Source organism: Filicampus tigris, chromosome 8, assembly GCF_054856515.1.
Source record: "Filicampus tigris isolate MCC_2025a chromosome 8, RoL_Ftig_1.0, whole genome shotgun sequence".
NCBI lineage: Eukaryota > Metazoa > Chordata > Actinopteri > Syngnathiformes > Syngnathidae > Filicampus > Filicampus tigris.
Window position 1 is genome coordinate 5,809,394 of NC_141224.1, and position 25,190 is coordinate 5,834,583.

The 25,190-nt window shown below is 42.5% G+C and overlaps 2 protein-coding genes across 5 annotated transcripts; both read right to left on the reverse strand.

Moving 5' to 3' along the window:
- Positions 1–2,430: 2,430 nt before the first annotated feature.
- cacng6b (calcium channel, voltage-dependent, gamma subunit 6b) lies at positions 2,431–13,027 on the reverse strand. Its single transcript, XM_086038369.1, has 5 exons — positions 12,830–13,027; positions 9,594–10,135; positions 5,040–5,114; positions 3,103–3,240; positions 2,431–3,034 (listed from the first exon to the last, which is right to left on the reverse strand). The coding sequence occupies exons 2-5, from the start codon at positions 9,955–9,957 to the stop codon at positions 2,814–2,816; spliced, it is 798 nt and encodes a 265-aa protein (XP_085894495.1). The 5' UTR covers positions 9,958–10,135; positions 12,830–13,027; the 3' UTR covers positions 2,431–2,813.
- A 4,713-nt stretch (positions 13,028–17,740) lies between these two features.
- Positions 17,741–24,331, reverse strand: u2af2a (U2 small nuclear RNA auxiliary factor 2a). 4 transcript variants are annotated; one of them, XM_086038767.1, is made up of 12 exons: positions 23,755–24,331; positions 22,385–22,526; positions 21,238–21,273; positions 20,899–21,005; positions 20,238–20,389; positions 20,034–20,150; positions 19,791–19,929; positions 19,586–19,665; positions 19,321–19,443; positions 19,145–19,231; positions 18,129–18,377; positions 17,741–17,923 (listed from the first exon to the last, which is right to left on the reverse strand). In XM_086038767.1, the coding sequence occupies exons 1-12, from the start codon at positions 23,801–23,803 to the stop codon at positions 17,789–17,791; spliced, it is 1,416 nt and encodes a 471-aa protein (XP_085894893.1). In that variant the 5' UTR covers positions 23,804–24,331; the 3' UTR covers positions 17,741–17,788. The 4 variants fall into 4 exon arrangements, with proteins under 4 accessions (XP_085894893.1, XP_085894892.1, XP_085894895.1 ...); XM_086038766.1 differs by having other exon boundaries at positions 19,773–19,929; XM_086038769.1 differs by lacking the exon at positions 21,238–21,273.
- Positions 24,332–25,190: the final 859 nt, after the last annotated feature.

The following is a 25,190-nucleotide window of genomic DNA, read 5'->3' on the forward strand; positions in this document are numbered from 1 at the left end:
TTTTAAACTAAAATCGAAAAATATTCCTTAGGTTGATGAGGCTGCGTTAGCATGTCTGACGCATCGAGTCTATGTTTTCAGAGGTTTAGTAGCGCTTTGGACAACATATGGTGTAGATTAAGCGCACTCCATTTACTATTAAAATCAAATTGGATTTTTCATTTTTTGGACCGTGGCATGTTTTTCGGAAAAAATACAATTTCGGATTCGCTGCTTAAACGATAAACGAAAAGCGAGTGCGCATTTCAGGTGCGAGACCGAGCTCCACTTCCGACTCAGTTTTCTTTCGAGTGTTACCTGTGAACCGATCAAGCACTTTACCACCCATTTTAAACACACTTTCGACCTTCGCTGTCACACTGTTGCATATGATGAATTTGCATATAGATGGAAAGTGGCAGATGGTTTGCATTCGCTTATTAGCGTGACGAGAAAGCCTATAGACGGTTAATGCGGAAGACTTTTTTTTTTTTTTTTTTTGTTTTTTTTTTTTTGCTTAACCATGTGAGCCCATCATTTTGTGATTGGTCCCATCTGGCGTCTCATGCATGTTTTACACGGCTGTTTTGGTCCAAACACGGTGGGCGGGTTTTTCCTGACCTTCAAGGCCAACTTAGAGCTGACATTTCTGCCTCAGAGCAGGTGCAAGGAGACGTCAAATTCCCCGCAGCGTCCCTTGCGATTTAAAAGTTTTTGCACTTTGTTACACTGGAGTCGGGCATGATGCAACAAGGCCAGCAGGTTTTTACGAGGTGGCCTAGAAGCTAAAAATAACATTTACTTCATACACACACACAAAATAAACTCTCACACATACCTCAAAGGACTCTGAAACATACAGAAAAACATCTTATACACATGTATATATTTAAAATATTTTCATGTTCAACAAAAAGACCCTTTCTGGAATATAAAAAAGAAACCCTCACACATAGAGTGAGAGTTTGTGTTGTTTTTGCTTTTCATGTGTGTTGTGGTCTATGAAAGATTTTAATGGTTTGTGTGTGTGTTCTTGTGAGTTTTTCGTTGAGAATGAGAGCTTTTGGTATGTCTACATGTGCAAGTTTTTTGTTGAATGTGTGTTTTTTTTGGCATGTGAGAGAATGTTTTGGGTGTCTACGTATGTGGTTTTGTGCTAGTTTGATTTGTGAGTTTTTTCCAGGTGTGAGAGAAGTTTTTTGTTGCGTGTGAGACATTTATGGTCTGTTTGAGATGTATCTTGTTGAGTTTACATGTGAGTGAGAGGTTTTTGGCTGTGTGAGACACTTTTGGGCGTTAGTGAGCGGTTTTTAGGTGTGTGTGTGGGGGTGTGCGTGTGTGTGTGTGTGTGTGAGAGAATCTTTTGTGTGTTGAGTATGAGTGAGGGGTGTTTTGGAGTGATAGGGTTTTTTTTTGTTGCAGGTGTTTTTTTATCGGTGATTGTAAGAGTTTTTGTTTGTGAGAGAGGAAAAGGTAATTTTGTCACAATTTTGTTTTCATGCAGCCTCCTTCTCGATCTTTTTTGCATGAATTATGTATGAGATGTTTGAGAGATTTTGGTGGGTGTGAGAGGTTTTTTTTTTTTTTTTTGGTTGAGTGTAAGAGTTTTTGTGTGTGAGTTAAGGTTTTTCTGTTTTGTTTGTAATTTTCTTCCCAACCATGCAACTCGTGTCCAGCCCACATTATATAAATGCAACCGAGATCGGATGTCGCGTGGATCACGTTTCCGCCCAAAGGGAGCGCCCAATAACAAGACTCATGCGGCTTGCGACAGTAATTATCCCGGCGGGAGGTGTCCGGTATTTTCGGGCTCTCTCAGGGTGGTTTGGGGGGCGTTGGCGGGCGTGGCGCAGTGCATCGGACGGGACTTGCTGAAGGTGCGAACGTATTGAGGTCGAGGATAAACGAAGAGGCATGCATAGTCGAAATTCGTGGATAAGGTTTCCAAACAGCAATGAGTAATTATAGAATTGGAGTAGGTGGGCAGCGGGTGGTGGGTCAGTTGGCATAAAGGTCGCTTGCGAGTTGAATTGGAGGGGAAATTATTTTCATATTTCCTCATGGCAGAAAAAAGCCCACCATGGAAATATGTAGTAACGAGTTTCGCTCTAACCAACCAATCAGAGAACAGAAACAAGCTGACGTCATCGAGGATGGGTTTGAAATTTGACTGGTTAAAGCAAGAGTCCCGTTGCTAGCAGTTTCATTTACATGGGCCAGTTTTAGTGATTCTGAAGGCCCTGGGGCAGATTAGATTGGCATGGCAACGCAGTGAGGGAGACATCTGATTGGACAAAAGCAAACGTTCACCTACATGTGTAGTGGAAGCAGCGCAGCCCAGAAAAATGCTACAAAATGAAAAGAATAGACACTAGGGAATGCATGAATACAATTTTATGGAACAAACAATATAAATTATTACATTATAAACTACAGGGAAGAGAAGAAGACAGAGTGTGTGTATTTGACCGTTCATAAAATATAAAGTAATAAATGTTATGTACATTGCGGAGCTTATAAAGTGAGTCCATACTGTTGTCAGATGTACAAAATGTTACATTTTTTGTTCGTTTGTTTTTTTTTGATATAACAGAACAAAATAAACACTACAGCCTCTTTTTTAAAATTACATTAAAAATGATTATTGCATACCCGTCGGTGAGATCTACTTCATACGCACAAAGTGAAAACAATAGAAATACAATGAGGTATTGAGTTATAACTGTCAAATGCTAAACTACGCTAATTGTTGTGCTTTAGAAAAGCTAGGTGGAGAAAAAAAAAATCATCCATCAAATGTAGGAGATGTTGCGACGTCAACAAGTGTAGACATACTAGGTGGCGCCGCTGTTGTGCGGAAAGCACTTTTGCCAGGAAGTGACGGGAAGCGAAAGGATGAGGAAAAGGACGCCTCCGAAAATGAGGATGGCGCCCGCCGAACCCGCGCAGGCCGCCGACCACGACAGCTGGTGGTGCAGCGGGATGGAGTGTTCGCTCGACAGCAAGGCCAGCACGGACTGGTGGAATATCAGGACGGAGACCAGGACCAGGACGCCTGCGCGTGTGGGGCGTTAGCATTGTGAGTTTGATTATTAAAAGTCGTCAGTAGAGGCGAGGTCTGACCTGAGAGTGTGAAGCAGAAGGAGGCGGGCTTGAGGAAGAAGGCCACGCCTTTGCTGAGCGTCATGATGATGCAGATGGAGCCCGTCACCATCAGGGTCAGACTGAGCAGAGCTAAAATGGCCGCCGCCACGTTCAAGTCTAGGAGGGGGACAACGAGATTGAAACAACACACGCGTCAATGGCGGTGACGCATCGAGCAGATCGGCGTTCGTCGGTCGACTTGTGTTCATACTTGTGGTCATTTTTTAGGGGTTGGGTTGGGGTCAGCTCGTGGTGAGGGCGCCAGAGTGTTTGGGTTAGGGTTAGTGTTGGGATTGGTTGAGGTTAGATTAAGGGTTGAGTATGGGGTGAAGGTTGGAATTGGTTGAGATGAGAGTTACGGTTTTGAAACCCTAACTCTGCATTGCAGCACTACTTTCAAACCTTAACCCTACCAACCATATTTGAAGCCTTAACCCCACCTCTAAACCCTCATTTGAAACCCTAATATTAATTCTAAAACTTACTTTGGAACCCTAAACCTATTTTGAGACCCTACTTTGAAATCTCAGCCCTATTTCAAAAGCCTACATTGAAGCCTTATAATACCCTACTTTAAAACCCTAATCCTACTTCTAAACACTACTTTGGAACCCTACCTACTTTTAATCCTTACTTCTGAACCCTACTTTGAAACCCTAACCCTTCTTTGAAACCCTACTTACTTTAAATCCTTAACCCTACTTCTAAAACAGGTGTTGTCAAACATACGGCCCGCGGGCAAAGCGGAATTCTTTCCTCTCAACCAGTAAGGATCTAAAGGAAGTGTTTCCTCATCCTTTGTTCTTCAGAGCGTCCCGAGCTGTCAGTTTGCCAAAGACAAGTTTGTAACAGTGGTCAATGTCATGTCCACCATGGTCAATTTACTCAGAATTTGTAGGAAGTAATTTGTTTTTAAAAACGCCTTACTATACATGGTCGTTTTTTGTCACAAAAAACGGCTTACTATACATGGGGGGGGGGGGGGGGTTCCCGCAAAATACGCCTTACTATACATGGTAGTTGTTTTTCCCCAAAAACTACCTCATGGTAGTGGTGAGGGCACCAGAGTGTTTGGGTTAGCGTTAGCGTTAGTTACTACCTCATGGTAGTTTTTTGTCCCCAAAAATGCCTTAGTATACATGGTCTTTTTTTTTTTTTTGCAAAATACGCCTTACTATATATACATTGTTGTTTTTTTCAAAAATATGTTTTGTGGAAAAAGGCGACTAGGCGTTTTTTTTTTTTTTGCGAAAAAAATCAACCATATTTTGTACGGCGTTTTTTTGCGAAAAAAAAAAACAACCATGTATAGTAAGGGTATAGTAAGGCATTATTTTTTAAAAAAACGATCACGTATAGTAGGCGTTTTTTGGAGGTGGAAAAAAACCTTACAATACCCTTATTATACATGGTCGGGTTTTTTTGTAAAAAAACACCATACTATATATGGTCGGGGTTTTTTTTTTTTTGCAAAAAAACACTGTATCATACCTTACTACACATGGTCGTTTTTTTCACAAAAAAACGCCTTAATATACATGGTCGTTTTTTTCCGCACAAAAACGCCTTACTATACCCTAACCACACATGGTTGTTGTTCTAATGCTTGCATTGGCTTGATGAGCCAAATTGGCAGCGTGTTAATTGGCAAGTGAGCCACGTGCTGATTTGGCTCAACCTGAAACAGATTTTATTGGCAGATGAACATGGACAGGTGCAAGCTACAAAAGCCTCTGCCAATGTGTGTGTGAGCCATCAATGTCATCATTAGTTCTAATTAGTTACATGCTAGCATCCCATTCACTTCTATCTGAAGCTAACGGCACAGAAAATGACAAAGAATAAAAGAAATGTCTTTTTAATTTTTTTAATTTGATTGTTTTTGCTCGGCAACCACAGTTTTACATTCATCTTACTCTTGTTTGTCGTCTTCTTGAACACGACGGCGTTTTCCCCTGAGGTGAAGAATTTGAAGTAGGTGCAGTTGGAGTCTGTAGACCAAGAGGAAACTTTAGCGCAACATGCATGCATGCATGCACGCACGCACACGCACGCACGCACGCACACGCGCACACACACGTGCTATGGATCGCTGCTGGTCTTGCGCGATGTGCTTTCTATGCATCCATGCACACACTATTGTCCTTCCAGGCATCATTTCTATTTATATCCAAGTGTTGAGTCGGAATGCACACACACACACAGCACATATGGTGCTGCCAGCAGTGGGAGGAAGTGCTAATATTTCATTACTGTTCTTCGGTAGATTTACTTGAGTATTTATTTTTCAGGTGATTTTTTTTCTGTACATTCTACTTCGTACTTTGTCAATACAGGCTTGTTGTTGTATTTTTTAGCCTCACATTATGATATATTTCCATGCTGCTGCTTACACAATGCACTGGGTCACACACACACAGACATTTGCTGATTTGATCAAACTGATGACACTGAATAACAATGGGGTCACGTGATAAGACGTAGACACAGAAAAGACAGCACTTCCTGGAAGGGAGGGGCTGGCCGCTGATGTAAAGATCGTTATCTCAGGGAGTCGACTATGTGCTCTTTCGAGAGACAGAGGAATGACCCAGCACTGAACGTTTTGGTTTTTTTGTAATTCCTATTTTTTGTATTAAATACTCAAAGGCAAGTTCGGTGTATTGTAATTTTATTTAGACGCAAAATCAACCATAAGCATTCACGAAGCAGGGAGGAGGAATTCCAGGGCGGATTCTTTTTTCCTTATGAGGCCACGGGACAGTCCCCGAGCATCGTTTAGGAATTCCTTACACATGCTATGACACAGGTGTCAAACTGAAGGATGGGGGGCCAGATTTGCCCACCCAGTCATTTTATGGAGCCCGCAAAATGTCCGTTGATGTAATCTTTCTTGCTAAAACACCAAAATTGTCAATTGTCTTCAATTTTAACCCTCCTGTTAAATTGAGTTTGGAAAATCTAAGGGGAAAAACAGATTAAATTTAGTATGCTGGCCTTTTTTTTTGTTTCTGTTTGTGTTTTTTAATATTAAAAACATTACATTGCGTTATATGATATTTTCTGATGATTGAACATTACAGCGGGTCACATTGACCCATGAACATTGTTAAGAAACAAACACCTGCTTCTGATATCAAAACGGGTTTTCAATCAATTTGTTGTTCGTATGTAATAATATGAGACAAGCATACATTTAAATGGGTCATAACGACCCTAACTACATAACTACAATGTGGCCTGCAACAAAAATGCAATGACATGACCAGGGACGTGACAGTCAGGGTAGGCAAGTGAGGCAGTGCCGCCCCCTGCTGTCCCTTTTCCTGCATGCGACGAGTAAAAGAACAAACTAATAAAAGATTACATTCAATTATTTTCAATTATAGTTCTCTGCTTCATTTTCAATCCAATAATGTCACTAATTGAGTCATTAAAACAACTGAATTAGCACATTTCCTGTTCAAACACATGGGCGAGTAGCGAAGAGTAGCTTGAACGTTGTGTATGTTCCAACTAAGTTCACAATTGAATAATACATATAGGCTAATCTTTTATTTTAGCTTTATATTTCTATACCCGACAATTGATTAATTGATTGTGAACGTTGGGTCTTAAAAAGCATCTAAAACGGGAACAAGGAGGTTGAAGAGGGACCCAAAGAGGAAGAAGAGGCGGAGTGAGGTGGGAGCGCAGATGGAGGGGTGGTGAAAGCTGGAGAAGAAAGAGGGAAGCCACAGATGGAGGAGGAGGAGGAGGTTCAAGGAGCAAGGGATGGTGGAGTGGGGGTGACACAGTAGGTTAGTTAATACTGCATTAGACCCACTCTCCCTTGGTCCCTCGCTGTCCTTCTCCGTCATTGCCCTTCCACTATATTTAGACAAAAACTGTGAAGCAGACAGATTCCACTGGGCTTCTCGGGCGCATGGTGACAACTTTCACCCACTGAGCATTATGGGTTGTGCATGCTTGTACACACACACGCAACATATACAGTACATGTAGACACTACTTATGCGCTTATCTGTGACCTCGCTAGCCCATTACGCACATTTTGCGCTCAAGACGCCTCCGAGGCACTCGGCTCTGGACGGCAGCCACAGGCGAGTAGTGATGGTACGATCGTCAAGAAAACAGTTGCTTTTTTTGGTGTCAAACAAACATGGCCGGCCATCTGCCAGCGGCGCGAAGGCGTGTGAGAAAACATTGTCACAAGCAGAATGGCCGCCGTCGCACATCACCACGGTGTCACATTCACACACGTAACGAAAGTGTGTGATCAATAGAAGCAAAGTGTAGAGGGAAAAAAATGCCTCTGTACTTGTGAAACATATTCAATAGTAATTATAAGTAGGGCCAGACCGATATGGATTTTTTTTTTAGGCTGATGCCGATTCGGATATTTGGCCGGGTAAAATCCAGAACACTGATTAACTTGCCGATTCGTTTAAAAAATGTCAGGAAATCACTTTTTTTTTTTTTTTTGGTCCCTTAAAGTGGAAATCAACCCAAACATATATTTTTTTCAAGAATATGTTCCCAGCAGGCCCACGAGTTGAAAAAATGAGTTAAGCAGCAAAATCCACCCCTTTTTAGCCATCTCAGGGTGGCGGCCATTTTGTCACTTCTGTCGACTGAAAATGACATCACAACTGCCCAGCGCTCAGGTCACGACCAATCAAGACTCAGCTTGAGAAAACAGGTCAGCCATGATTGGTCGTTACCTGAGCCCCGAGGATCTGTGATGTCATTTTCAGTCGACAGAAGGGACAAAATGGCCGCCCGCGGAGATGGCAAAAAACGAGTGGATTAACTCTTATTCCACAAACGCAATATTTATCAGAATGCCTCGTTTCAACTAGTGGGCTTGCATAGAACATATTCTTGAAAAAAATACGTTTGGGTTGAATTCCTCTTTAACGTTTACAACAAGAAAGAAATTACAGAGATAACATGGGACTGTTTTTATAATACTTTGCTTCACAGCAAAAATCTGCCCATTTTTGGGGGGGGGGGGCGGGGTTTGGATTTCAATGTCATTGTCTTATTTTGTAACGTGTCAGTGTATATAAAAAAAAATGTGGCCAGCTCAATCAGATAAAACCATAAGTTCATAGTCGAGGACGTGACAACGTATGCGCCGTATTTTGTTCTAACGTCTTGTTGAAAGTCTTGCCGGAAGAGCGGAAGCTTTCCCAGCTGCATCCTACATGTCGACTATTATTACATAATGCCCCACGTGGCTTCCCTTCACTCTCCTTCCATTGGACGACTCCTTTGCCGTTCTTCCTTTAATGATTGAATTGGCATGTACGGCGTTAAAGGCTGACCCAGATGCATCTACTGTACATACGCACACGCGGCATCATGTTCACACCCCCGCGTGTTACGTTCCCAAGTCAAGCATGCATGTGAGGCTCACTTTAGGTGGTGCGAGTGCACTTCAATAATGTGGCCACAGAATGTACGGAAGCCTAAACGGATTTGTGAATTTGTTGTTTTAAGGAACCTGCAGTCTATAATGTTGGCATTGGATTTCCTTGATCAGGTTTGTTATCAGGCTCCCATATAGCTTGCTGATGAGCTAATCATTTGAATCAGGTGTGTTGGAGGAGGGAACATCTAAAACAACACTTTTTTTTTTTTTTTTTAATAATTCGTTTTGATTCATAATTTTATTTGATTTTTATTTGATTTGTACATTTGTAATTTTATTTGATTTATAATTGCATTTATTTATTTCCACGTGCAATTGTATTTGATTCATTCCGATATTTTTTTTTTTTTGCAATTTGCAATTCAACCCTTAAAAGCACCGTATGTCACAATATCGACTTAAAACGTCTGCTGATGTTACACTCAGTTTTTAAGAATCCGAACATTTCTGTTGTTGTCATGGTGACAAAGAATGAATTAGTTCACCGTTTGAAACCATTTTACAGAGTGCACTGCATGCATTCTTTAAAGGACTAATAAGCAACAATAAGCTGTTTTAAACTCATGTTAATTAGAAACCAGAATTTTAATAGGGCATCGCTATTGCTGTCATGGCAACCCTGACTCACTTATTTTCAGGGTCTATAATTGGTGGACCAGCCAGGATACGGCTCAGGTTATACTAGCACGGGCGTCGGTGCTCATTTCACTGTTTAGAGTTGTTTTCAAGGCGTGGACAGACTGTATTCCATGCGCCTTTTAAAGAATTTAATATCTAACTATTAATAACTGGAGTCAACAAGCAAAACAAATGTTTGTTTTTTTTTTTTATTACGCTGAAAAACATCCCATGTTGCGCTAGCCTTAGCATCGGTGCTAATTGTGTATGTATGTGCATCTAAAATTGAAAATGTGCCTTGGCTCAGTAAAGTTATTAAAGTCGTTACAAACATGAAGTGGGTGCTTTGTGGCCGCCATGACGACAACAGAGCTGCCATTCTGCCCGCTAACTCGGTGATAGTGGCGCGCCTCACCTCCCGGTAGTTCAGCAGGACCGCAGCTTGCCCTCTCAGGGTCCACGTCGGCTACCCACAGGGTGTGCACGCAGGCCTTCCACAGGCCGTAGTGCGCCATCTGGCATGTCTGGTTGCTGCCAAAGTTCTTGGGCTGCGCCAACTCAACCCAAAATTCGGTGCACACGCCCAGCACGGTTAGCGTGACGCCCACCGCGCACACCAGGAAAGCCAGCTTGATCTTGCCGTCCTGACTGTCACTCATCTTTTGGCTCCGCCTCTGAGCGCGTCCGCCCTTCAGGGCGGCCAGGCCGCCGGCTTGGCCGCCGCCCGCCGCCCCCGCACGGGGCTCCTCTTCATGGGGCACGAAGAAGTTGTTCCACATCTCAACAGGCCCGGTTCGAGGTGGAGCACTTGGGAGTGTTTAGTTTTGGTAAAAGTGTTGCTTTATAATGTTGATTAAATAAAATACAGCTACTACGAGGATCGAGGATCAAATTCAAATAACGCATAAGGGGACTAAAAGTGAAGCTTCGTCCAAGTGTTTCCTTTCTTCAAGTCCTCTAAAAAAAAAAGAAATGAAACAAGTACGACAGCATAAACCACAGGTGGTAAATTCAAGGTCCAAAGTTTAGCATAATTTGAATAACCAGCCCTAAAAATATTAACCAAGTGCAGCTATCTAATTTGATTAGTGGGAGCATGTAGTGTATAAAGTAAACATTAGAGGGAAAAGAAAGGATCCCTGGGGAATACCACAAGGAAAGATTACATGAATTGAATCAGGTTGGATAGGGGCTCTCGAATTCCAGACTTGGGCACCCCTGAACGAGAGGGCGACACTAGAACTCGGAAAGAAAGAAAATCTTAATTCAGCGGATGCTTCGGAGCGTGATAAAGCTTGGATTTAGATTTGGGATTTTAGATTCAGTTGAGTAGTTTGGTGTGGGGGGTCAAAGTGAATGTCCCAGTGGACCACTCTTTTTTTTTTATTGTCCCACCACAGAGCTCAGGCCCGAGTTGTCCCACTGCCTCGGGATTGGATGCGGATCCCGTCTGATCTGAGGGGATAACGTGATGCCACAAATACCCCACGTCCTGCATCACATGGCATGGCACATACTGGCAATCAGGTGTGTGTGTGTGTGTGTGTGATCCCGGCGTATGAAGCATTTTCCGCTCCCCCCCCCCCCCCCTTCCAAGTATTAGCGGGGGTACACGGGGGGCCCATGGGAGAATTTCAACTAGGTGGCAGCTGACCCATGCGGAGTGCGAGGCAAGTGATAATTCGAGCCTGAATAAGAGTGTGGCCTTCACTAATTGACTCTGCTGGGGGGGTCTGACGGGTCACACAGTAGACAACAGGACAGAAGTAGTGGTCATCAAGTTTTTTTTTGTTTTTTTTACACTTGTATGACACTTAAGAACATCAAAATGTTACTTTGTCAGCACAGTTTAAAAAAAAAAAAAAAAAAAAAAAAAAAGAGGGGTGACAGTTTGGCCTTTAAACTTCCATTTGAAATTTCATCATATCCTACTGGGATTTTTTTTTTTTTGTTTTTAATGCAAAGAAATTGATCCAGCATGCCGGATCGGATTATGTTGGACCGGAGAGGTTGCACAATAATTCTCTCTGAACTAAAAGCAGGCTGCTACTGTAGCTGCTCAAATTCCAATTGGTTACTTTACATAATGAGATTTGAGTTTAAGTGTGTTTTTGGCTTGTACGGAAATGGAAGAACGTCACACACGGACACACACATAATTACACAAAAAACGATTAAGTGTAGGTTTGAAAATGGGTGGAATATTTCAGGTAAATTTCCAGAAGGTAAATTTATTTGGAATGATAAATTGGTGAATTTGGGGGGAAATTGCAAACTTACATGAAGATTATTATGGACGTGGTGGGTAATTTAATGGAATGCTATCATATTCGAACAGAAAGCTTTTTTTTTTCGCAGACATGCTCATTTGGGTACTTGCACCACATTCAAGGGCGTTCCAGAATACCATAATTGCTGTAATTTTATCACTTCACTCAAGCAGTATTGTATCCAAATTCAAATGTTGACTCACAGCATAAAGAAAAAAAACAACAACAACCAAGGAACAGATCGTAACTTTTAAAACTTGTAAATTGGGGCACTTTAAACGCAAGGGCAAAGCAAGGCAGCTTTAGTTACAGTATATAGTACACGTCATACACAAGGTAACTCAATGTGTCTCACATAATTCAAAATATGACATTTAAAGGCATTTACATACAAAAGAATTGAAGATATTTAAAAGACAAGTAAAGAAATGGAACACACACACGCACAAATGCAAGACATTTAACTTGACTCAGGTCAATTAGTGGAGCTCAGAGTTCAAAGCAAACATGGTGCATCAGCATTTAGCTGTTAGGCTGCACACAAAGGGAATAAGCAGCCAACAAAACTGAAGTTAGTCCCAAGTGTAAATGCTTTTAAATACGAGTTAAAAACTATTCTTTATTCACCCCTCCACCCGTTCTTTAAGTAATTTTAAAACAAGCTAGCTAGCTAGAATTATGCTAAAAAGTATTTCTAAATTCTGTATTAAGAGCCAAACTTCAATTTTGTTTAACTAGTCCTGTTTTTTGTTTTTTTGTGTAATAAATTTTTCCAAAATCATGCTCTTGCACAGTTCATTCTTTTAGTAATTTTAAAACTAGCGAGCTAGCTAGAATCATGCTAAAAGGTATTTATGAATTCTGTATTAAGAGCCAAACTTCAACTTTGTTTAACTATTCCTGTTTTTGAGGGGTTTTTTTTTTGTATAGTCAATTTTTCCCAAATCATGCTCTTACGCGGTACGTTCTTTTAGCAATCGTAAAACAAGCTAGCTAGCCAGAATTATGCTAAAAGGTATTTATAAATTCTGTATTAAGAGCCAAACTTCAATTTTGTTGAACTATTCCTGTTTTTTTTTTTGTATAGTCAATTTTTCCCAAATCCTGCTCTTGCACAGTATGTTCTTTTAGCCATTTTAAAACAAGCTAGCTAGCTAGAATTATGCTAAAAGGTATTTATAAATTCTGTATTAAGAGCCAAACTTCAATTTTGTTTAACTATCCCCGTTTTTTTTTTTTTTTAATGCTTTTTTTTAACATTCGATTCAATTCCTAAGGAAAGTTTCCAACTTGGAAAATCCTGGGACTTTTTCAACTCGACGTGTGAGTGTGTGCAGGAAAGCAACAAGCGTGAGATGGGGAAAAAAAAAAGAATTCTGACCTGTGGTTTGGTGTTGAGTTGAGGAGAAGACGCTTGAAAATTCAAAGAGAGAACGCGTGCTCGTGGGAGAGTTAGTGAAAGAGAAAGCGAGCGCGACAGTGAGAGGTGGGGTACATGTCAGTAATGGAAAGTGAGTGTGACAGGGGAGGGGGCTGCAGCCCGGTTGGCTAACACTCTTCCCCATTAAATATCCGTCCATGCCCGTCTATGTGTGTGTGTGTACTTGTCCGGTAATGTTAGTAAGTAGTAAGCCTGCTGTGCGATCACACACACACACATGCATGCTGGCATACAACATGACGTGATTGAAAACATGTCTGTTTGTGTCACACACCGGCCGTGCGTGCGTGCGTGCGTCTATTTTGGACAGGCACCTGTTAATGACATTAAGTGAGAATGAAGGAGGAGCCACGGTGTGTGCTCATGCGGCTCGTCTTACTGCAGCGAGCTGAGTGATTGATCTGTCCAACAACGTATCAATAAGTGAGTTTGACTAATTATTGCAATGAAGGATGAATTCACAAAGTGTATATAACTCCTTCGCACGGCCTCCCGGTTATTTTTTTTTGGTGTTATTTCACTGTCGGCCACTAGATGGCGGGATACTGTTTTGTTCGACACTGTAAATATTAAAGGAGAAAAGTGAAAGCGGAAAGTATTTCAGCCTTTGTTTTTCTGAAAATGAATGAACGTGAAATCCTCGCTAATTACAGTTACAAAAAGGGACGGCTGTAAGTTCATTTTATAATGTGACATCTTCGGGCATGATTATCGATGTAAATTGTGAGATGATAAGTTTGGAAGACACAGGATCTGTTACTGTAAACGCAGAGGGATCGGACGAAGATTTCGAAATTGAACTTCTCACAACGACCAATCACGGATGACCTGTTTTCTGAATCTGAGCCGCGATTGGTCGTTGTGAGCGGTCGTGATGTCATTTTCAAAATGGCCGCCGCCAGAGATGGCTAAAAACGAGTGGATTAACACTTATTCCACAAACGCAATATTAATCAGAGGGCCCTGTTTCAACTAGTGGGCTTGCATCGAACATATTCTAGAAAAAAAAATGTTTGCGTTGACTTCCGCTTTAATAAGGATGCCGCATGGAATTTTTTGGAAGTTTTTGGACCAAAAATTTGTTCCTACAAAGTTGAAACAATGTCTCGGTCAATATGAACAAGGGGAAACTAAGCGGTTGATCTTATCCCTTGACTATATAACTTTTGTCCGTATAGTATCACATATCACATCGTGTGTATAAAAAGGGAGCGAGAGGTTAGCGTGGTGTTGAGACGACCAGCAGAGAACAGGACAAAACAAGCTCCAGGCTGTGTCAACTCCTCTCCATTTCATTGTCTCCGCTGCAGCGTTTTACCTCTCTTGACTTGCAATTATGCAGCCGCTCTCTCCTGCTCGTCCATCATTTGACCGAAAAGGTCCGTCCGGCTACAGTCGGAGGCCATCAAAAATGCAGCGCGTTGCTGATGGCCCCGCAACCTTTTCTGCACATCACTCAAGTCTTGCCGTCAGCAGGACGGACATCACGCGCTTGGACAGAATGCATACATGTGCATACGTGCGGGCGCAGTGGTGCCTCGAGAGACGATTGACCCAATTTAGACCTTCTTCAAGATACGATAGCAAATCATTATTTGGGGAAAAAACAAAACAATTAGACATAAACCTGCCTTCGGCTAGCCTAATGCTAACACACAATGCAAAACGGCATAGACATATTGGCAAATAGCGCTGATTGTCACAGTGTTAAAATCACACATACGGACAATATGACGATACTCGCAGGTATATATTCTTTATCCTCTACAAAAAAAAAAAAAAAACCGACTAATATTGCTGTAAATTATTTGGTCACTTACAGTAGTCATGAGTTCATTTTGCTTTTGTGTCCTTATGACTTTTAAACAGCCCCGTGGTGGCCAAGTCACACACACCAGCGCCATGAATGAATCATAATGCACAAACTATTTAGATCTGTTCGGTTTAATTATGTTTTAGGTGCAATATTAAGAGTGTTATTTCCCCTGTTAAAAATGCACTACAAAAATTGCGTTGTAACACTTTAGGCAACGCTAATTTGAACACGAATGGCATAGCTTCACATGTACACAGCTAATTCACTCGCAGGCATGGATTCTTGATCATCAGCGAAGAACGACTTCAACAAAAAAACACTTCATTCTTTAAACTATGTTGAATTTCAATACTCTATGTTTTAATGAAGTACCATATTGCAGAGTATTCCTTTTCATATTAAAAGGCATCACTGTACAATTGAATTCAATTTTTGAATGTAGATCATTGCCGCTGATCATGTTTAGTCTTGCATAGGTGACATTGTGGCAGGTGTACCTAATAATTTGAGCGGAGGGTCCATAAATGCACCATATCAATACCCGCCATCGCCTTCTCCTTGGGCCGCAATGTTGCCTTTGAATAAAGATCAATGAGGGAAGCGCTCCCCTGAATAACAATAAGCATCAATGGGTGTGACGTCATCACACTCCAGAGTCAAAACGCTAAACGGCCTGGATAATATTATTGATGGATTGAACCCAATTAAACATTCTAATACCTGCATTTGCAATGTGTCACCGACATACTTTGATTAGTCTTTTGTTTTTAGATGAAAACATTGTGGTGTGAGTTTGACGTCACACGCTGAGTGCACGGGTAAAACAGCGCTACCTTGTGGACATCATTGTTAACTACACGTAATCTCCATAGCAACGAGGAGACATTTTGAAAAAAGACGCAAATTCTTTTCTTAATCAGCATCTGGGGAAACATCTTACACTTTTAGGAACTAAACTAAATTAAATGTAAAACAAGTGTCTTTAGGTTACACTAATAATTAAAATGTATAAAATGCTATTCCATGTTAAAAGTGTCTGTGTGTGTGATAAAGTCTTATTACAACATAAACCCTATAATATTGCAGGTATGTTTGAATTTAAAAATGAAAATAGAACGTTACAATAAAGAGACGTAACTTCAGGATGAAACAACGCCCCCCAAAAATAAAATACTCACGTGATTATGACATGCTTGTAACATTGACTTCATGAAATCTGAATTCTGTAACACTGTTTGTATCCCTAATTGATTAAAAATTTTGAATCGACTTTTCAACGGTCACTTATATAACGACTGGAAAACTCTGCAACATACGTATACATTTTTCAAATTTACAATCGGTATTTCGCATATTCACATACACATCTATATTAATGATTCCTTAATTTTAGTCTGCATTCAAACTTCTCGTCCATGTGCAATATTAAGTTTTGGGGGGGGCTGCTTGGTGCATTAAATTCATCACTGTCATTATATATGACTACGAATGTCATTCTTTCCCTTTGCGCTTGTTGAATGGCTACCGCGGTGGCATAACTGGATTATAATTTGGCTACATTACTCACCACAAAATAGGAACAGGCAACATCTTGAATCCGTCTCCTCGTCTTCCTCCTTAAATTCCCTCCGGTCCCCATCAAATAGTGATTTCCTTTTCTCTATATTTGCTCCCATTTTGGTGTAAATGTGAATATAGCTGCTTGACGAATAAAGCATCCATTTGCAACTTTTTTCTTGAAAACATTATTCCAGTGACTTTTTTTTTTTTTTTGTAATATCATCCTGCCTTTTTATTGTACTTTGTAGAAAAAGACAATTCAGGAAATGGGAATAATGTGTTAAAGGGCTTACTTAGAAAGGAAAACATGTATTTCTTCTACCTTGGCTGGAGTTGCACCGGTTAGTAGTGTTTCCAGTACAAGACGAGGTGTAGGTATAATTCATGTGTTTATTTGGTCTTGTCAAAGAGGTGAGACGATGCACACAAACGAAACAAAAAAAAAAAAAAAAAATCAATTCATCACCGGGTCCAAGCACAAGTTACAGTTCAGATCTTTTATGTTAACAAGCGACATGAACGGCAACGTGAGGCAAAGCACAGGAGAGTGATGCTTTTGCAAGCGATCGACTAATTAAAGGAGGGCCGAGCCGGATTTGTTTCCTCGTCCAATTGTCACCCCGTTAAGGCTTTTGGTAAGCTAAATCCCCAATAAATACGTTTTGAGTGTTGCCTGAACTAAAGCTGTTAAAAGAAGAGGATCAATAGAAAAGGTGGATGGAAAACTTCCTTTACTGTAGTTGCTCTTATTCTACAGGCTGCGTACAATGTGATGTTACAAGCTGGAGCCAGCGAAGCTACACATAGTATCGGAACAGGAACATTTGACATTCACACGACACATTCTCGAGTGATCGTCCAGAGGGGGGCGAGGGGGCAGTAGTCTGACAAAAACAAACAAACAAACAAACAAATCCCAAAAAAATGAACAATGACGTCTTCTCTAGTCTTTCTAATGGCGGTGAAACTCAACTGGATGTTACAGCTAGTGAAGGATAATAAGAAGTATGAGGCGGCCCAACAAAAAAAAAAAATGCCCTCATCATTTTCTTCCTCTCTTTTCATTTCCATACAGTCGTCTTGATTCCCCCTCAATGCACCTTTGACAAGTTCCTTCCATTTAAATACAAACATTGATGTGTTATGCCCCCCTCCCCTCCCCTCCCCTCCCGCCAAAAATGACATCTCCGGCTCACAAAGTATAAAAACTGTTGACCCCACCCTGGACCTATTATAACACACATTTCTCAAAAAGTTTTAAGCCCCGGACCCCTCCCCCGCCCCGCGTTCCCACTGAGGAAAAACCCCATAACCAGAAGAAGCCCACTAGACTTTTTCTGAGATCTCACATCATCACACGTGGTGATCGCCACTGAAAAGAAAAGGGGGAAAAAAAAAATATCGCATTGGCTTGATCTGGTCAGTGGGAACTCGAACCTCCCCACCCGGCCCAAACTATATCCCCCCCCCCCCCCCCCCCCCCACCCCACACAAGATTTTTTATCTCCCCCGTCTTGCCTCCTCTACCAGAAGTCCCGGCGGTGGTACGCATCAGGGTCGCAGTACTTGGTCACCACTACTCTGTTGGCAAATTTCCTTCCAGTCAGGCCCTGCATGGCTTTCTGGGAGTCGAACACCGACATGAACTCCACGAAGATCTGCAGGAAGACAACGCAATCATTTCAACGGGCTCGCAAAATGACAGGCGCTTTCAAAGTTGGCAACTTTGTCACGGCCATTAACCGGGTACAAACCAGCTACTGACACAACTGAAGGACGGCTCTTAAAAAGGTCCAACTAAGGCCGGCAAAGTGTGAATTATTGCCGACACATGCGGTGAGGAAGGGGCCCGTCCGGTCTCACCTTCCCAGTGCCGGGCACTTCCAGGCCGTCGACGGGCCGCGGGATCTCGATGCTCTTGACTTGGCCGTACTTGCTGCACTCGTCCCGCACGTCCTCCACAATCTCCTCGTACTCTTCGTCGTCCACCAGATCCTCGGGCGCCACCATGTTCATCAGGCACAGCACCTCAGTGGGCAGGCCACCCATTTGGGTGACGGCGCTGTTCAGGCCCGGCACCTGCAGCGTGACGGGGGTCTGGTTGATGCTGGTCTGCAAAGACGCGCACGCACACACACAAAAGTGTTACAACATGCTGCAAATTCAAATGAAAATTGCTCCTTTTCTTGCCGCGGTTAACTCATTCACTGCCAGACGTTTTCAGACCCTCTTTTACCCTAACGTTTGAGTATCAATAAATTCCAGGGATTGAATGGCTGGACTGGGAAAAGACACGTCAATTCGTCAATGGCAGTGAATGAGCTAAGGGGGTGCTTGTCTTTGCAATTGCTCATTTATTTGTTTCATTTATTTTTGAGTAAACTATTGCTTTTTTTTTTTTTTTTTTTAATCGATTGATATTGTATTTGGGTTTTTTTTAAAGCATGTCCATATTGTTCATTATTTTATATTGGATGACTTTATAAACCCCAACTCATTCCCGAAATACAAAGCTGTAAGTCTCTCTCAGTTGAGATGTATCGCTTCAAAATACTTCCTTGAAATGAATTACTATTTTCCTAATAAACAGGGTCTTGGCACCCTTGTGGCATCTCACAGAAATAAATATTCTCACACCTAATTTGTTTAGCAAAATGTTACTTTGCTTATGATTGAGATGACGTAATGATCCAATACTGAACATGGAAAATCCCAATTAACAAAATTGCGTCTCTATAATCTACATTGAGGCCGTTCACTCATCCAAACGATGAGGCCCAAAATCGAAACCTGGGCAGGGCTCTCCACTTTCCAAATGCTCTCCTCACCACATCAGACACTCGAATCCTGCATGTATACGCGCAAGCCTCCACACATACCAGAGTGGCGTTCTTGGATCCCACACTGGCTCGCTGCACCAGGAGCTTCTTGTCTCCCAGCTGCATGCCGTTGAGCCCGGCAATCGCCTGCGATAAAGGGGGAAGCCTTGAAACTGCTCCGCCGCGCGCACCCTCCCGTCGCCTTTTTACGGTTGTGCGTCGCGCTCGTGGGCTACCTGATCGTTGAGGTTGACGTCGACGTACTCGCAGAAGGCGTAGCCTTTTGACAGGCCCGTTGCGCTGTCCTTCACCAGGTTGAAGGCCTTCAGGGGGCCAAATGACGTCAACAGCTCCTTCACCTGACGAAAAGAAAGCACCGATTTGACGACGACGCCCATTGGGGCGCCTGGGCATTGGATGGCTACGGCAACCGGCGCGCGATGGACCTCCACCCGGATATGGAAACAGACGCCCCGCCCAGATTTCGGCGCAAACACTGACCTGGTCGTCATTCAGGTAGTTGGGCAGCCCGCCGATGAAGAGCTTGTGGGCCGAGTCGGGCACCACTGTGGACACCACTCCTGTGTTGACAACAAGACCTTTGAGGACAGCAAACAGTGCCAGCTCCCATACATATTTACTCAAATGGTGTATGAATGATGCCAACAGGAGTAGTAATAGTAAAAACCATTAATTGTCTGTGTACCAGGCACATAGACACTGGGGTTCTCGCTCATGCCCGGCAGTGGCTGGTAATCGTGTGGACGGCGAATTTTAAGGCTTTGGCCTTGAAAGATGATTCCATCAAAAGCCATTGCCTGTGTTGTCTCATCCACTGAGCGGAACTGGGACAGGAAACCGCACGTTATTCCACGCTAGCTTCGAAAGACGCGCGCGCGCGCGCGAAAGCGCTCGGGGAGGACCTCGCGCGACCGAGTGAACGACCCACCTCAAGGAAGGCAAAATTCTTATCTTGGTTAATCTGCACAGCAAGCACGGGGTTACCCGGGGCCTGCGTAAGACCACCCAAACGCATCTGAGCGTTAAAGAAGTCCATCATTGACTCCTGGGAACATGGGAGAGATGGAGAAAAATCACAAATGTCAAATGTCGAACGGCGGACTGAAAGGTTCAACGCTGGCCCGCGCGGCACCTCGGTGATCCCAAAGGGGATGTTTCCCACGTAGAGCCTGCGCGCCTGTCGGGTCATCTGGCTGCCCACGACGGGCACAGGGGTGGGAGTGACGGCCAGGCCGTCTGGTGTCATGGTGGGCAAGAGGGCTGTTGCCGGAATCTGGCCCGCAGCTGTAGACGCAGAGCCAATCAGTTCCACTTATACAAACTTGCAGTGCTACCTCGACTTGCCAGGTCGTTTATTGATTTTTCTTTGTGTTGCCAGCAAAAAAATTAATAGATAGAAAAATAAAGACATACAGGTGAGCTTCAGCTTCCCGTTAGATGGTAGCAGTGAAACTTCACCGTATTGTGTTAATGAAAATAAAAATCAGCCAAAGAAAAATCTGCCAATTTTTCAACCGCTAATATCGGCGATTAAAATCAGCTGGCCGATTAATCGATTGAGCCCCAGTTCTTCCACAGAGCAATAATGTACAGCGCCATTTTTCTTACTCAAAAACTCTTGTGCCACTGGCATTTAATGGCATGTCCCTTCCTTTCAACGGGGGAACTTGACGTAAGAATGATTTGAGGTACAAGCCAAATCGGGATGAATTCAAAAGTTGCAAGTCGAGGCACGTCTGCACAGTTTTGACACACGAACACCGACAACGATCCCACGCGGGCAACGGCGCTACCTTGCATGGCTTTGTACTGCATGGGGCTGATGTTTTCAAAACCAGGCGGTGGCACATCCCAGTACTTCTTCACCTTGATCTTCTTCTTCTCGCGGTGCGGAGAACGGCTGTGGGAGACACAGGGGACTCGGTGTTAGGCTGCGAGTCGCCAGTGGAAAAAATACTCCGTCCAACAAGGTCGCGCCAAAACGCAAACGATGCATCATAATCTGGAGGCGTTCATGTCACACAAATCATTGCAGAAAAAAATTGCACGCAAGTCAGTTGTTTGTAGTTCCGTAGGCAGGACATGAGATTGTGGCACAACAAAGCGGCTTTGTGTTCAATTTGCTGTATTACCTTGCAGTATTGTCCTGTGGGTAGCTCGGTGGTGAGCTGAAATGACATTGGAGGGATTTCACAAAAAGATTCTCTAACATTTCCACTTCTAAATTTTCTATGGAGTCACGGCCGACGCGACTGGCGGGATTTCTTTGTGTGGCTTGGGTCAAGAACGCGGCGCTACTTCTTTCTTCCTGCCGCTGACCAAAAAGTGCCGGGGTAATTCGGCGCATGTGAAACGCTCTGTGATGTGCGGAAGGAGAATGGCTCACTACTAATCTACTTTTATTTTGTTTTGGAATTATTATTCAGACATCTGGTTGAGCCGGATCTGATTATTTTAAAAATACAAAAAAAAAAACAAAAAAAAACTGTTTTGGTGTGCTAAAGTGTGTGATGACAAAACGAGAAACGGCAAAGAGGAGAAAATATCAACCACTGCAACACTGATTAACATTTTTATATCGAAAGATAGAATAAAATATGCTTGAAACTCAACCAGTAGTGGCCAATGGGGTGCATTTATTCAACTGCAGAGCACCTGGTCCCCATTTGAAGGAGGTATAAAATGTTGCAAATTCTTCGGTGATGCCACACTCGTTGCTGTTTGTTCGACAGAAAATGGTTTATTTGGGGAGAGGTGTTAATTATTCAGCACCAGTGAAGTGGTCAACACACTTGGCATGTATTCTGGGAGATGGCCACTGTTTAAGGAAGTGTGGTAAAAATAGATGTGACATAAACATGGCGTGAGCTTTATTCCCCGTAGATCGATTCACAAAGGCTCCCCAAATAAAGCCCCTGTGACGGGCAGAAGGAATTTGCAGATGTGAATTTGTCGCTGCTAAAAATAGCGCCCGCCTCTTAATGAAGACGCCAAATCCCCAAATTTAAATGGACAACTTGCATCGGCAAGGAGAGCGCTTAATGCCATGGACGTTTACGTGTCCTGTCATGTGTAAAATCGCTCATTTCCCCGAAGAGGAGGTGAGCGAAAGAGGCCACGGCAGGCAAGGTGTGAAGAAGGAATATTGATATGCTTGACTGAATCAAGATGAGCAAAATCTTCAATCAAATTAGAGGACAGACTGGCTGGCGATCATTGACTGCGACAGATGTTCCCAGCTTGCCGCTCCAGTCGTTGATGAAGACAAGGGGTACCCACCTGCGTCTGTGTCTGCGATCCTTACTGTCGCCACGGCGATCCCGGCTACGTCTGTCCCTGTCCCTGCTTCGCCTCTTCCTGTCTCGGCTGCGGCTACGGGAGCCGGAGCGGCGGTGATGCCGGTTCTCCTTGTCCCGCTCAGCTGGATCACAAAAAAAGACAGATGGTGAATGCAGAGAAATTGTGTGGCAAATGTACAATGAAGTTAAAAAAAAACAAAACAAACAAAAAAATAAAAAACTGTGAAATTTTAAAGGCACACAAGATTATGTAATCCTCAGTAATACTGATTTTTCGGAATGACTGAATACTGCACAGGCAATTCATGGCAAAATAACCGCCGCATTATGTTTCTCATGGCTTTTTGCTTGTGGACTCTCTACATTTAAAAATCTTCGTATCATTACATTTCTTCGACCTCCGCAGATGATGATACACCGTAAATAGAGTGAGATTAAGTCAAATCCTGTTGAGATCTTGAGAGATTTGGGGAATTCAGAAGGCAGAAAAAAAAAAACAGGAACAGCAGGGACATGGAGGAAGTGTAAACAAGGCCAAGAGACTCGGAGAAACGAGATATTCCCCATCAATGGCCTTGGTAGCAAAGCTATGGCGGATAGTATAAAAACCTGAGGCAAAGCTAGCTAGCGCCTAATTTATTTTTACTTCTTTTCAATGTACCTAGTTATCTAAATTATTATTGTATTTATTATTTTACACCACCACGAATTGCCCACTGGCCTGTTCTAAAATGAGCACACATGATGGAACAATGAGATTTCCTAGGAAAGTTGTAGAGGTCCTTTGAAATCACAGAGATCAGATTTGTTTTTTTACTGCATAGTGAAACTTATCTGTTTTCTGCCTTGGATGGATATAGAGAGGAATCATTAGCATGGTCGATGTCTTCACATTGACGATTCGCGTTGATTATTAATTGTAATATTTATAGATATTTTACTTTTATTATTATTAACATTTCAATTACTATTTTAATTTTGGGGATATTGCAATTTATGCACTTTTAAGTAGAAAGTAGTTGATACTACTTTTATACTAGTATCTGTACCTCTACCTTAGAACAGCGTGCGTCGCGAATCGGCTACAAAAGGCTTATAAAAATTGACTAGATTCCCTCTATTATGACTCAGTTAAATTCACTTGTTTAAAAATGTAATGCCCTTATAAAAAGACGATCCGTTCAAACAGTAGCAAGCGGTCCCATTTTGAGTCTGTGGCTAACAACTGCGATGCCCTTACCTTCCAGTAAATAGACCGAGCCCGAGTAGCCTAGCGTGATGGCGGCAAGGCAACTCAACGACATCGGGATACATTCTCATAAACGCGCCGCGATCGTGTGCGTTGCTTACCTTGCTTGTTTTCGGATAGCTGTCGTTCAAATTCGTCGAAGTCCGACATCTCTGCAAGCTTCGGCGGCTTTCCGCGTCTGCGTTATTCGCTCGAAAAAGTGCACCTCGAAACCCACCCCCCCGTAATAAAGATTGCACGCGGAAATTAGCTAACGACCAATAACCCACTATAGATTGACTAAACTCGGATTCGGACGGAAAAGAGGATTGGGCTTTATTTACAAGGCGAGTGGGGGGTCATCGGAAGAAAAAAAAAAACGTGGGTTAGCAACGCGAGCTAGTAGCAAAGTCCAGCAGGGGGGGGAAAAAAAGGCCTGGCGCAGCAGACACTAAGCTAGCGTAGCTTAGCGTGCTAGCACAGACAACGGAATGAATGGGGACAATTCAACTGCACGCCAAAAACAAACTTCCGAGGTTAACTGGCCGCCACGAAAGCGCAGTCGACTGGCTTCAAATTACAAACACGCACGCCTAGTTGTATTTAGAGGTCGGTGAAGAGTATGAAGAAAACAGTATGCCCGCTTTTCTTTCTCCCTCCGTCTCTCTGGTCCTCCTCAACACCGGAAGCTGATGAACGGTCTTCCGGAAAATGGCCGTGAACTCCTTTTTGAAATTTTATTTTATTTTCAAATTAAATTATTAACAAAGCCATTCGTTGATATTTTGTTATCTTCGTAGTTTTTTTTTTGCTATGAATTCGGTTGATTTGAACGTCTCTATGAGTTTCAACTAATGCCCGAGCATATTGCGCCAAGTGTGATGCCTGAATGAAATGTTACTCTTTGGTAGTCTAATAAAGGGCATTTGGCATTGGAAAAAAAACACTTATTTAAAGTAAATAAAATAATACATTTTATTTTATTTATAGTAGTATAGTATAAAACATTCAAAATTATTTTTAAAGACATACATAAATTTAAAAAGGAGATGAGAAAGGCCATCCAAACCTTTTTTTTTTTTTTAGATTTTAATTTTTTCTTTGGTAGTGTTTCTCAAATGGGTTGTACAGTACTGTACTTGTCTCGATAGTGGTGAAATGGCTCCCTCTAGTAGCACTCAAAAGAATCACTGCCCAAAAACGGTTTAGTTGTATTTCACTTTTAATTTGAAGCGGAAGTCCAGTCAAAATGTTCTTTACAGTAACATAATGTATGTTTTATGCGCCCCCAATAGCCTAAACATGACATTCTGAATAATAGTGATTGTGGAATATGAATTAAGCAGCAAAATCCACCTGTTTTTATCCATCTTTGGGGACGATAATTTTGCCACATGCTGGCCACTGAAAACGACATCTAGGTAACTAAGGGCTCAAATAAGGACCAATTACAACTCACCTGTTTTCTGGGTTTGGTCATATGACGTTCGCAAGCTGCATGCCATTAAAACTATTTATTGCCCAGTCTGAACATGTTCAAGCAGTTAGTAATTAATTA

What these genes read in the sequence shown, in the direction of transcription:
- u2af2a (XM_086038766.1), bottom strand. Translation starts at nt 23,803, where the DNA reads ATGTCGGACTTCGACGAATTTGAACGACAGCTATCCGAAAACAAGCAA. An exon ending in GCTATCCGAAAACAAGCAAG is followed by an intron (nt 22,527 to 23,754) that starts GTAAGCAACGCA and finishes TTTGTGATCCAG; the next exon opens with CTGAGCGGGACAAGGAGAAC. An exon ending in AAGTGCCCGGCACTGGGAAG is followed by an intron (nt 17,924 to 18,128) that starts GTGAGACCGGAC and finishes GTCTTCCTGCAG; the next exon opens with ATCTTCGTGGAGTTCATGTC.
- cacng6b (XM_086038369.1), bottom strand. Translation starts at nt 9,957, where the DNA reads ATGTGGAACAACTTCTTCGTGCCCCATGAAGAGGAGCCCCGTGCGGGG. An exon ending in TCCTGCTGAACTACCGGGAG is followed by an intron (nt 5,115 to 9,593) that starts GTGAGGCGCGCC and finishes CTTGGTCTACAG; the next exon opens with ACTCCAACTGCACCTACTTC. An exon ending in CAAGAAGACGACAAACAAGA is followed by an intron (nt 3,241 to 5,039) that starts GTAAGATGAATG and finishes TCCCCCTCCTAG; the next exon opens with ACTTGAACGTGGCGGCGGCC.